Raw genomic sequence first — 13,548 nt, forward strand, 5'->3', positions numbered from 1 at the left:
AATGTAAAATCAGAATTTGTTTATTTCATAATGAAAAAAAAAGTTGTCTATGGCTGATTCATGTTGATATTTGGCAGAAAACAACAAAATTCTGTAAAACGATAAACATATTACAAAAAATATCTACTTCAAAAGTTGCCTGAAATTCCTTTGGCTTTAATTGCAAAATACACGTTAGTAACTCTCATTTTCACATACAGCTAAGTATAAACAAGTTTGAGATTCACACTACTTTTTCCCCATTTTCTGTTTAGATATAATTTTATTATTTATTTAATTATAGGTAAAATAAGGAATTCATGATGGGGCATGAGAATCACACTTTCAGCAATGACTTCATTCTTTTGGAACGCTTTACTTCTTCTCAAGCAAGTCTGGTATTTTTCTCTTTTATATTCACCATTTTTGTTTTGACTGTAACAGAAAATACAGTCATGATTCTCATTATCCACAGGGAATTACGACATCATACTCCAATGTACTTCCTGTTTAGCCATCTCTCTTTTATGGATATCTTGCATATTTCCAACATTGTTCTCAAAATGGTTACTGATTTCCCATCAGGCAGCAAAACTATTTGATTTGCAGCTTGTGGCGTCCAGATATTTCTATCCCTTACCCTCTTGGGTGGTGAGAGCCTTCTCCTGGCAGCAATGTCCTATGATCACTATGTAGCCATCTGTCACCCACTGCGCTACCCCATTCTTATGAATGACTATGTCAGCGTTCTCATGGCTGGAGGGGCCTGATTTATTGGGATAATCAACTCCATAGTTCACACAGCTTACACACTTCACTTTCCCTTTTGTGGCACAAGAGTCATTGACCACTTTTTCTGTAAAGTCCCTGCTATGTTGATGTTGTCCTGTGTGAACACAACACACTATGAATCCTCATTCATATGTTTATGTAAGTGGCATCATTTTCCTGCTTATCCCTTCCTCTCTAATCTTTGCTTCTTATGTCCAAATTCTCCTTACTGTCCTCCAAATGAAACCATCAGAGGCATGGAAAAAGTCATTTTCTACTTGTTTCTTCCACGTGATTGTAGTCATAATGTACTATGGGCCATTTATTTTCATATACATGAGACCTAAGAAGTATCACACTCCAGGCCAGGATACGTTCCTGGCAATATTCTATACCATCTTCACACCATCTTTCAACCCAATTATATACAGCTTTAGGAAAAAAGATGTTCTAGAAGCACTGAAAAATATGCTCAAAAGTAACTTTGTCCAGAAAAAACAATAGAAGAAATGCTTGAAATGCCTTTTCTCTATTTCCACAGTTATATTTAGATGATATCTGTTATTCATATCTCTGAAAAGATAATAAAAAAATTATTATCTCTTTAACTGTAGAAAGAAGCAGATGTTTCAAAAATCCTGATAATGATAAATTTTATCACAGGTATTTGCCTTACAAATACATATATCTAAAAAATATACCTTCCTCTCTATGGTACAAATTATAATTGTCAGTCTCTAATAGAAAGTCAAATATGACTCAATATTTTCAATTTTCTCCCACTAAAATTATAAGAATGTGTAAAAATATTTTATAATAAAATCACATTGTATTGAATATACATATGTGTTTTAGTCACTCAGTTGTGTCTGTTTCTTTGTGACTCCAGGGGCTGTAGCCCACCAGGCTTCTCTTTCTGTGGAAAGAGTACTGGAGTAGGTTGTCATTCCCTTCTCCAGGGGATCATCCCAACCCAGGGATTAAACTTAGATCTCCTGCTTTGCAGGCAGATTCCTTACTGTTTAAGCTACCAGGGAAAATAATTTTATAAAAAATTATGTGATTCTCTCTCTATTTATATAGATATATATGTATATTCCATATAAATACAGAATACACTTATATATTCCATATAAATGTAGACCATACATATATTCCAGTAGATTTGGAGAATATATATATATTTTTAATATATATATTTTTATATATTTTATATATATATATAAAGGGAGAAAGAGAGCCACATAAATTTTTAAAGTATATTTCAAACACTACAATGTTATTAAAAGTTTAAGGTAATGCTCATCAAAGGTACAAATTACCAGTTTGGAGATAGGTACTAGGGATGTACCAAAGAGCGTTGTAATTATAATAAAAAAATGATACATTTTATATTTGAAAGTTGATAAAATAGTAGATTTAAAAATTCTCATCACTAGGAGACAATTGTAATTGTTGGTAATGGATTTTAACTAAACTTATTGTGGTAATCTTATTGCAATATATGCATACATGCATATATGCATGCTAAGTTTCATTATATATGCACACACACACACACACACACACACACACATATATATCAGAACATCATGTTTGATGCCTAAATGTAACACAATGTTGTATGTCAATTATATTCACTGTAACACAAAGATAATGAAATATATTATTATCATTAAAATATATTCTATTCTGGGCATACTGCTTATAATATTAAAATAATATTAATATATGATATTCATTACCTGGGGCTCAGCAGTAAAGAATCTGCCTGCCAGTGCAGGAGAGGTAGGTTCAATTTTGGGGTTGGGAAGATCCCGCAAAGAAGGAAATGGCAACCTATTCCATTGTTCTTTCCTACTCTCTCCTCACCTCACTGAGGAGGAATTTAGTGGCCACAGGACTGGAAAAGGTCAGTTTTCATTCCAATCCCAAAGAAAGGCAATGCCAAAGAATGCTCAAACTGCTGCACAATTGCCCTCACCTCACAGGCTAGTAAAGTAATGCTCAAAATACTCCAAGCCAGACTTCAGCAATACATGAACCGTGAACTTCCAGATGTTCAGGCTGGTTATAGAAAAGGCAGAGGACCAGATATCAAATTGGCAACATCTGCTGGGTCATCAAAAAAGCAAGAGAGTTCCAGAAAACAAATCTATTTCTGTTTCATTGATTATGCCAAAGCGTTTGACTTTGTGGATCACGATAAACTGTAAAAAATTCTAAAAGAGATGGGAATACCAGACCACCTGATCTGCCTCTTGAGAAATCTGTATGCAGGTCAGGAAGCAACAGTTAGAACTGGACATGGAACAACAGACTGGTTCCAAATAGGGAAAGGATTACGTCAAGGCTGTATATTGTCACCCTGCTTATTTAACTTATATGCAGAGTACAACATGAGAAAACACTGGGCACGATGAAGCACAAGCTGGAATCAAGATTGCCAGGAGAAATATCAATAACCTCAGATATGCAGCTGACACCACCCTCATGGCAGAAAGTGAAGAAGAACTAAAGAGCCTCTTGATGAAAGTGAAAGAGGAGAGTGAAAAAATTGGCTTAAAACTCAACATTCAGAAAATGAAGATCATGGTATCAGGGCCCATCACTTCATGGCAAATAGATGGGGAAACAGTGGAAACAGTGGCTGACTTTATTTTTGGGCCTCCAAAATCACTGCAGATGGCGATTGCAACCATGAAATTAAAAGATGCTTACTCCTTAGAAGGAAAGTTATGACCAAACTAGACAGCATATTCAAAAGCAGAGACATTATTTTGCCAACAAAGGTCCATCTAGTCAAGACTATGGTTTTTCCAGTAGTCATGTATGGATGTGAGTGTTGGACTGTGAAGAAAGCTGAGCGCCGAAGAATTGATGCTTTTGAACTGTGGTGTTGTAGAAGACTCTTAAGAGTCCCTTGGACTGCAAGGAGATCCAATCAGTCCATCCTAAAGGAGATCAGTCCTGAGTGTGCATTGGAAGGACTTATGTTGAAGCTGAAACTCCAATACTTTGTCCACCTGATGCGAAGAACTGACTCACTGGAAAAGACCCTGATGCTGGGAAAGAATGAAGGCAGGAGGGGAAGGGGACGACAGAGGATGAGATGATTGGATGGCATCACTGACTCAATGGACATGAGTTTGGGCAAACTCTGGGAGTTGGTGATGGACAGGGAGGCCTGGCGTGCTGCAGTTCATGGGAACGCAAAGAGTCGGACATGACTGAACGACTAAACTGAACTGAACTTGGGGGGAAAAAAGTTAGAATTATATAAAGTGAAATCAGTACAACTGCATCTGTCACTTGGCCCTCTTCTGGAAACTTTCAAAATCTGAAAAGACTTCACAAACTCCATTTAAAAAATGTTTGACTAATAATTCAGAATATTTATCTTAAAAAAGCTTAGTGAGGTAACAGAAAACATAAACAACTATACAGAGTTTGAAAATCAATATAAGAACAAAATGAAAAGTTCAACAAAATTTGAAACTGTAAAAGAGAACCAAACAAATTCTAATCCTAGAACTGAAGAACACAGTAATTGAACTGAAAAAAAGCAATAGAGACTAAATAGCAGACTAGATCAAGAAAAAGAACTATTTATGAGATCAGAAATTACCAACAGGAACAATAATAGCAACAACAAAAACTGTGAAAAAGAATGGAAAAAACATATAGCATTTGTAGGATAGTATAAGTCACTAATATATACTTCATGGAAATCCCAAAAGGAGGAAAGAAAGAGAAAGGGAGGCAAAAGTTTATTTAATGTAGTAAATGAAAACAATATAGAAACTGTAAATTTGGGGAGGGAAGTGAACATCCAGATTCATGAAGCTCAAAAAACTCAAAATAAATTAAACATAAGGAAATCTTCCCCTAGACACATTGTAATTCACAAATCAAATATTTAAAAAATCTAAGCTGAATCAATATTACTCCTTGTCAAGTAAAATGTACAATTAATTAACTTACTGAAAACTATTGGAAATATAAGAACACAAGTTATAATCTGAAATAAAATTTATTGTTGAATATTTTCTCAATATCATTGCACCAGAATAAATAGTATTATTTTCATTAGATAGCTTATTACATGAAAAAATTACCAATTTAATTATAATTTAATTATAATTATTACATGACATTTTTTATAATTTAATGGGTTTTACTAAAAGAATGGCAATTTCAAATAAATTATGTAAACCTGAAATAAATTAAAAACTATCCTCACAAGTGTGATATTTTAAGAATCTTTGCTCACATGTTTTATTAAATTAAACACATCCTATTTGATTTATTAAATTTTTGGCCAATATAATCATAATAGGAAATAAATTAGTATATGCAGACATATCAATACTGTGTACCTACTGAGTAACAATATATAAAATATATGATCTAAAAATTTAGAGGCATAATAATATTGGAAGAATCTGAATAAATAAGTGGTGTCTTTCCACACCAACTGATACTAAACACACCAGGGAAAATTTCTATAGAAGTTATGAGAACTCTTACCCAAACCTTGGCTGGTGGCCATCCTGGGCTTCTAGTGATTTAACTGATATTATGTAAGCCTCAGTGGATATTCCTAAGTGCCTAAGTGGATGGAAAAAAAAAAAAGAGGAAAAAAAGAATTAAATTGAGTTTCAGGAAAAGGAGGCCTAGAATCAAATCACTGTGACCCCTGCGTTTCAGTGAATGCATTTAAAATGTCAGCTGTAGAGATATAAATATTAAAATATTTGTTTAGAAAATTTTCAAAGAATTTTACTTAGAAAATGACTTTACTTCCATGAAGAAGTTTGGACTGCTTTCAGCTAATCAAGCCAGTGAGTATGTGAAAGTCCAGATATAGTAAAAGGTGCTAATTGTATTTTTATTTCTATTTGCCACCAAAGAGAAGGGACTCTTCAGCAACTGCTTAAGAGAAGTTTATTCAGAATTAAGTACTTCTGCTTATACTAAGCAATACATCCAGGCCTGCATCAGCCAGAGAATTCAAAAAGAAAACTTCATTTGAGTGAAGTTAGCTTCACAAGGTATATAAATATTTTATACTAGATTGTATATCCTTAAAAGTAATTAACCTCCAATTAAAATAAATAAATTTATATTTAAAAAAAAAGTAAAAAAACTATATGGGCTACTCAAACACTTGCAAACATTTTTTAAAGACATGAAGCTCTGTTTAACATTTGTTATCATATAATTCTGACTATTAATCTGATTGTGAATGATTGTAAAAGGATAGTAAAATAGAGCAAAATTGATAAAGACAGCTGTTGATATTGTTTATAAACTACTCTTCTAAATTTATGGGGAATAATGCACAGGTCTACACTCACCTATACCATATACTGAAATATGATTGAAAATAATCATGATATTTTATAAAACATACAATAAAATCTCATATAAATTCAAATAGTACTTCAAATATGAGATTTATGTGGCTGTAATTGAAATAAGATATACATAGGACCAATACAATATTGTAAAGTAAAAAAAAAAACCAATATGTATAGGAAAAAAAGAAATTCAACTAATAAACAATATTCATTAAAGAAGTGAGAAATCATTGTATCCATAGCCTGTGATATATCCTCTGCACATGGGAAATATTGTAGCCAAGAAAAAAATGTTTTAAAACACATAGGTAACATAAATTATAATCTCTAGGAGTAGAGATGTTTTCATGCAAGCACACTGTATAATAGCATGGAAGCTGATTTTATTGTATTAACTCCTTTGGCAGTGTTGATTACTGTTTGGATTGAAATCACTCAGGACTTAAGGTAATCAGTTTAGGAAATGAGTGATGTAATATACATAAGAGTTGGTTAAGGTAAGAAATAGAGGTTTTAAATGAAATTTGACATCAAGCATGTGATTGCACTTTTTAGAATACTGTTCAGCAAAAATTGTACAGCATGAAATGAACAACAAAAAGTAGTTTTCTACCTTATTAATAAATGTGATTTCTGAAAGGGAAGTGAGATGAAGTTGTTGGAAGAGATAGAGCCAAATCATATTCAGTATGCTCTGGATGTGCTCAGGTTACATTTGAAGAATAATATAATCCTTAGGGAATCCAATCCTCAATAAAGTTTATAGAGGACAGCCTTTCTTATTTCTTACTAATTTTAATTTTTGGTTTATGAATGAAGGTTCATTACATGGTAATGTTGCAACCTTAATACTGCTTCCTACTCATTCTTTTACCCTAAATGAACTCACAGTTTATAAGTAAAACCTAAAAATTACTTGTCTAAATTTCATATCAAAATATAAAATGGAATAAATAGTGAAGGTAAACAATAAGGACTATTGTTACCTGTCTGTGGATATATTTTGATCATCTGTATCCATAAATTCTATAATTTGAAAGATGGCTTCTAGAAATAATCTAGCTATTAACCATATGTTTAGTTATAATTATCTTTTTTTGTACTTTTAAACATAAACTGTATAATCGAAGCGTCTTATGCTTTTAACTTGTATATTTTTTTAATTTTTATTTCTTATAAATAAATATTGAGCAAAAATATCTGAATAAACAACCTTGCATGATTTTGTGAATATAAAATGAGTTGTAGCATACAGAAATAATTTGAAAACATGCAATTGTAGTGAATGACAAGTTAGGTGAATGTAAATGATGGTTATGAAAATGATATTGATAAAGATGCTAAAATGTAGAGATATTCTCAGTGATATTTTACACCCTGGCATACACTGATTTTTATGTTTTATCTCATAGATAGCCTGTAATATCCCATGTTTCTTTCTACCTGTTCTACTTAAAAAATACAGACTCAGATACTTATATTTTTTTATGCTTACAATTATTGTAAGTAGATAAGATAAATTGTATCTAGTTTTAAACTTAAACTCTCTCTCTTTCATGTACCTGTGTATTAAAACAGAATAAATACATTTTTATTGCAAGACAAAATTGAAAAATATATTATTATAATCAGTTTCTGTCTTTGAAAATATCTGTTAATTACTAGTTTACCTAATAATGCTTACTCACCACTGTAAAATTTCACTGAATAATATGAATTAGGACACACAAACATATAAACACAAATATTCTCTGTGTATTTAGATCTCATTATATGTAAAAATATTGTTCTCTAATTATATACTTTAAAACTTAGAAGTATACATTATTTGAATACTAAGTACTATTTGGAAAAGACTCTGACGCTGGGAGGGATTGGGGCAGGAGGAGAAGGGGATGACAGAGGATGAGATGGCTGGATGTCATCACCAACTCGATGGACGTGGGTTTGAGTGAATTCCAGGAGATGGTGATGGACAGGGAGGCCTGGCGTGCTGCGATTCATGGGGTCGCAAAGAGTCGGACACGACTGAGCGACTGAACTGAACTGAAGTACTATTAGTAAAATCTCTAAATAAGTTAATTAATATAAGTCTTTATTCACCCTTGGCTCTTTAGCAAAATCTACTGTGGAAACACTGGAGGGAATACAGCATCTCACATAAGTCTCCATGGAAGGATATTGTATCAGTTCAGTTCAGTTCAGTCGCATGAGCATGTGCACATGTATTCAGCTTTCTCTTTCATGTTTAGTAATTCCTTTAAAATCTGGAAAAATTGGCTCTAGAATAATATTTACAAGAAAAACACAACATGCAGTGTAGAACTAATAAATTCTTATCACTGAGAATGCTTCTTCCAATATTCATTCATGAAAATACTTTCAGAATGTCATTATCTGTTTTCCATTAAGTGATTGACCACTTCTCTATTCAAAATTCTTCTTTCAAAAGAATTAGAATATTTCATCTCTCATTGTGCCATATGCTTCCCTGTTCCCTTTTAGTTTATCACATGTCTATTTCTTAATCATCATGATAGGCTTTTAAGAGGAGGAGATTATAAATATATGTGCTTAACTGAACTGAACACACTCATTTAGAATTGAAAATAATTTTAAGTATAAAAAATGGTAAAAAATGAATACAGCAAAGCAATGTAAGGCAATGTGTATCAAATAATGATTAAAAAATAAAATTTATGCTAATGGGAGATCTTGAGGAAATTCACAAAAGCTACAAAGGGCACATTTTATAGATATTCAGGTAAAGGGTCTATGTTATCTATGGTATTCAGAATGTTATTGAGGAGGAAGAAGAGAATGACTTTGTGTAAACAGTACTTAACAATAAGGATTCATCCTAGATTTCACAACAAATAAGCCAAATGATATTAAATGGCTTCAAATAAGCTTAATTTGACATTTCTATGTAAAAAATTCTGAAGAAAGAAAAATATTAATAGCTTCTCATAATCAGCTGATACATTGATACAGTTTTAGAGACAAGCTTTATGGTTTAAATATGAAAGATAATTCATTAATGGTAATAAATATTTATTTGCAAAATTTATATAATGTATGCATTTGCATTGATATCTTTTGAATATATTTCAATTATGATATCTGATTTTGATGATACTTGAGTTCATATAGGCAGTAAAAAATACTTATCCTAATGATTTCATAATAATGTGTAGAAGTAAATTCAAAGATTTCTGGCAAAACTTTGGCAAAAAATGTTTGCATCTTAAACTTTCAATCTCTGGCTTAAAATTTAAATTTATCATCTTCAAAATAGATAAAAATTCGGTTCTGAATTTTTATGACTGAACTAAATTAGTCATTTAAGAAATACTGTTTTATACTTAATTGCTCTTATGTCTGTCTTTAGGAAAAAACATATCAATGACTCATGGAAACCTATAATCGAACATCAAATGATTTCATCTTAATTGGATTGTTCTCCCCTTCAAGAATTGGGCTGTTTCTTTTTATTTTCATTGTTCTTATTTTCTTAATGGCATTATTTGGCAACCTGTCGATGATCCTTCTCATCTTTCTGGACACGCATCTCCATACACCAATGTATTTTCTTCTTAGTCAGCTCTCCTTCATTGACCTAAACTACATCTCCACCATTGTCCCCAAAATGGCGTCCAATTTTCTGTTTGGAAACAAGTCTATCTCCTTCATTGGATGTGGGATTCAGAGCTTCTTCTTTTTGACTTTAGCAGTTGCAGAAGCATTGCTTTTGACATCTATGGCTTATGATCGCTATGTGGCCATTTGCTTTCCTCTCCACTATCCCATCAGAATCAGCAAAAGAGTGTGTGTGTTGATGATAACAGGATCTTGGATAATGGGTGCTATCAACTCCTGTGCCCACACCACATATGCCCTCCATATCCCTTATTGCAGATCCAGGGCCATCAATCATTTCTTCTGTGATGTCCCAGCCATGTTGACTCTGGCCTGCATTGACACCTGGGTCTATGAGTACACAGTGTTTGTGAGTACCACCCTATTTCTTGTGTTGCCTTTTATTGTTATTGCTTGTTCCTATGGCAGTGTTCTCTTTGCTGTCTATCGCATGAACTCAGCAGAAGGGAAGAAAAAGGCCTATTCAACGTGCAGCACCCACCTCGCTGTGGTGACTTTCTACTATGCACCCTTTGTTTATACTTATCTACGTCCAAGATCCCTTCGATCTCCAACAGAGGACAAGGCTCTGGCTGTCTTCTATACCATCTTGACCCCAATGCTCAACCCTCTTATCTACAGCTTGAGAAACAAGGAAGTAATGGAGGCATTGAGAAGAGTAACTCAGAGACCCTGCTCTGTGAAAATGTAGACAAAGCCTTTTCTCCATGTATACCAAGACTTGAGCATAAATCCATTCATCACTGTACAGTGATAAAAACATTACATTATGGTTAACTGAAAGGATAAAAAATTTGAAGTGTCTTGTTAAAAAGAAGAAAAAGTTGCCATTATTCTTGCTCAAATATAGTTTTTTCTTTAACATTATTTTGTTAAATATGAAATATAATCAAATTGCAAACAATATTTTTATACGTAATAAAAAGTAATCACTATTTTCATATGTCATTATTGGCCATGCCTTTTTTCACTCACATTTCTATGAATTTATCAAAATTTATACTTTTAGGAAATTTATTTTTTTAATGTAGTTGAAATTTTTTTAGTCATAGATGACAAGTACAAAGTTTGCAGTTAATTATTGATTACTTTTAATTTTGAAATGAATCTTTCTGCTAATATTACTGAAGCCATTAGGAGTATTTGTAAGTTATGAAAACCTTGGATTGAATTATTGATAAATTATGCCAAACTGTAACCTTTAGTGCATGTGGAGCTAATAATTCAAAAGGAGAGTTTCTTTTTCTAAAAAGTTTTCTTATAAGTCAAGTTTACTTCATCAATTCACACAAATCAGTTTCATGTAAATCTGAATTTAATGTTAAATATAGATTCAATCAGTCTGTGTCATCAATTATTTGTCAAATTTCTCATAATTTGTAGACTCTGTATAGGAAACCAGAAGTGTCATGAGGTTTCAAATCCCTTTTCTTTCATTTTATTGCCATACATCCAATTAAAAGGTAAATTGAGTTAAAATTTGCTAATGATTGTTTCCTATAATTTTGCATAAAGAAAGTATTGTTTTCTGTGAGTGATCTTTCATATTAATTTAAAAATCTTTTTTCTATTTCTAAAACTGGGGTTATTTGATTTGTAATGTTGAAACAGTTTAAAGAAAAACAACTTACTTTCTGTACAGTTTCATGAATGCTTACAATTTCCTGATATGTTTTATTTCAATGACAATTTTTACACTATTATTTTGTAATAATTTACTCAAAAAATTGATTGCCTGAGCTCTTGGCATTTGTCCTGGCACTCTAGTGATGAAGTGATGTAGTGAATACTTTTGTACCTGACAAACTGGGCTTTAGGATGGAAGTTTAATTTGGTCCCTACCTCCACCATGGGTCATTGTTTCTTCCAGGCAAAGCTCCTTCTTTTCTCTTCTAATCAGTGATCACATCTAACATTGTAGTTGCATCTGCAGATGCTCTTTTCACCACCACCAATCTGTACCTAGGTTTCAAGGTAGCCCATCCCTTGTGTCCTGTGGAGATCTGAACATAGATGTATGTGCACATATGGCAGACCAGGCCATTTGCTTCATATACTGCCGCCTGAGCTGACAGAAACAGATCCTGCTACTGTGGATGATTAAGCATGTAAAGAATCTGCCTGCAAGGCAGGAGATGTGGGTTCAATCCTCTGGAGGAAGCACTGGCAACCCAATCCATTATTCTTGCCTGAAAAATACCATGAACAGAGGAGCCTGGCAGGCTATAGTCCATGGGGTCACAAAGAGTTGGACATCACTGAGTTCCAAGCACACACACATGTACTGCCACTTGAGTTGACATAAACAAGTCCTGCTACTGAACCAGAACTCTTCGCTGTGGCTGTCATCCAGTATAGTAGGTGTGTTCACACACATGTTCAGATAGAATTTCACACAGCAACAACAGAGCATTAATGGCAAAACAGAGCATTAAACAAAGAAAATTTATTTCTAGGAGCCTAAGCAAGCACACATACTACATGCTCTAATAAAGGCAGAATGAGTGAATAGAGAATGAATGGCATCATGAAAACCAGAAAATGATGGTAATATCTACTGTTCTGTCAGTTGTTATTACTGAAAATATTCTAAGGAAGTTTGGAACTGAGCATGGATGTCTATTCCAGACCCTTCCACCTGTCAGTTGGTAAACAATAGAATCAAGAGATATGTATCTATTGTTGGACCTGATGCTACATGGCCTAGGGGAATCACATCATATCCCTGGACTTTGCTGAGAAGCAAGATAGAAGCTGGAAAAGGTTGAAGGCAGGAGGAGAAGGGGACGATAGAGGATGAGATAGTTGGATGGCATCACTGACTCAAAGGACATTAGTTTGAGCAAGCTCCGGGAGTTGGTGATGGACAGGGAAGCCTGGCATGCTGTAGTCCATGGGGTCACAAAGAGTCAGACACGACAGGGTGACCGAACTTAACTGAACTGAAAGATAGAAGCAGCATACCCTAAATTATTGGTAAATAGGAAAGAAAAAAAATTTTTTCTCTGTCCATCTAGTTCTTGACTGAGGTATTCTCTATAACAAAAGTCAGGTTAACAGAAAAAAAAAAAAAAGTTTATTAACATCTATACTTCCTATATACATGACAGAGACCCAGCAAAACTGAGTAACTCTCTGAAATAGCCCAAATCATTGAGACAGGTGGACAAGCGGCCGGACACAACGTTTTTAAAAAATGACAGCTATTGATCAAAACAGTAAATGGCAAAAACTGGTAGGACTTTTTTAAATAGGCCTATGATGGCAGAAAATTTGACTTCTAGTAGATCCTGACCTTCAGTATATGCTCACTGTCATACATTAGCATGCTAACTGACCATCCACAGGCATCATAACAGTTCCAAGGCTGACCATAAAAGGTCAAACTGTGTGCAGTGGCCCGATTCCTAGACATCTCTACCCCTTTCCCCAAAGAGTTGGAAAAATCTCACTTGTCAGTGTATGAAATTCCCTAACCCATTAAAAACTAACCATATCCTAGGGCTTCTCTCACTTTCTGAAATTGTCCACATTCTGCCTAGGTATATCTCTCTAAATACAAATAACGCCACTTTACGTTGGCTCACTCTTGATTTCTTTCCTGTGTAAAGCCAAGGATTTTCACTTGGTGGCCCATTCCAGGAACTTGCCCAGGACCTGGGAAACGACCATTATCTTGCTCTCCCTTCTCTTGCAACACTTTGTGGCTAACACAGAGGGACCTCAAAGAGCATAATTTGGATCTGCCTATTGGGCTGGGACTCATCCTGAACAG

At 33.7% G+C, this 13,548-nt stretch overlaps 1 protein-coding gene and 1 pseudogene across 1 annotated transcript; both read left to right on the forward strand.

Moving 5' to 3' along the window:
- Positions 1-299: 299 nt before the first annotated feature.
- Positions 300-1,305, forward strand: LOC129627655 (olfactory receptor 2AJ1-like; annotated as a pseudogene).
- Positions 1,306-9,525: 8,220 nt separating this feature from the next.
- LOC129642165 (olfactory receptor 2L8) lies at positions 9,526-10,464 on the forward strand. Its single transcript, XM_055566723.1, has one exon. It carries the CDS (start codon positions 9,526-9,528, stop codon positions 10,462-10,464), a length of 939 nt encoding a protein of 312 aa, XP_055422698.1.
- Positions 10,465-13,548: the final 3,084 nt, after the last annotated feature.

This window comes from Bubalus kerabau, chromosome 1 (genome assembly GCF_029407905.1).
Source record: "Bubalus kerabau isolate K-KA32 ecotype Philippines breed swamp buffalo chromosome 1, PCC_UOA_SB_1v2, whole genome shotgun sequence".
In the NCBI taxonomy this organism is placed as follows: Eukaryota; Metazoa; Chordata; class Mammalia; order Artiodactyla; family Bovidae; genus Bubalus; species Bubalus kerabau.

Coding starts and splice junctions, on each gene's coding strand:
- LOC129642165 (XM_055566723.1), top strand. CDS start 9,526: ATGGAAACCTATAATCGAACATCAAATGATTTCATCTTAATTGGATTG.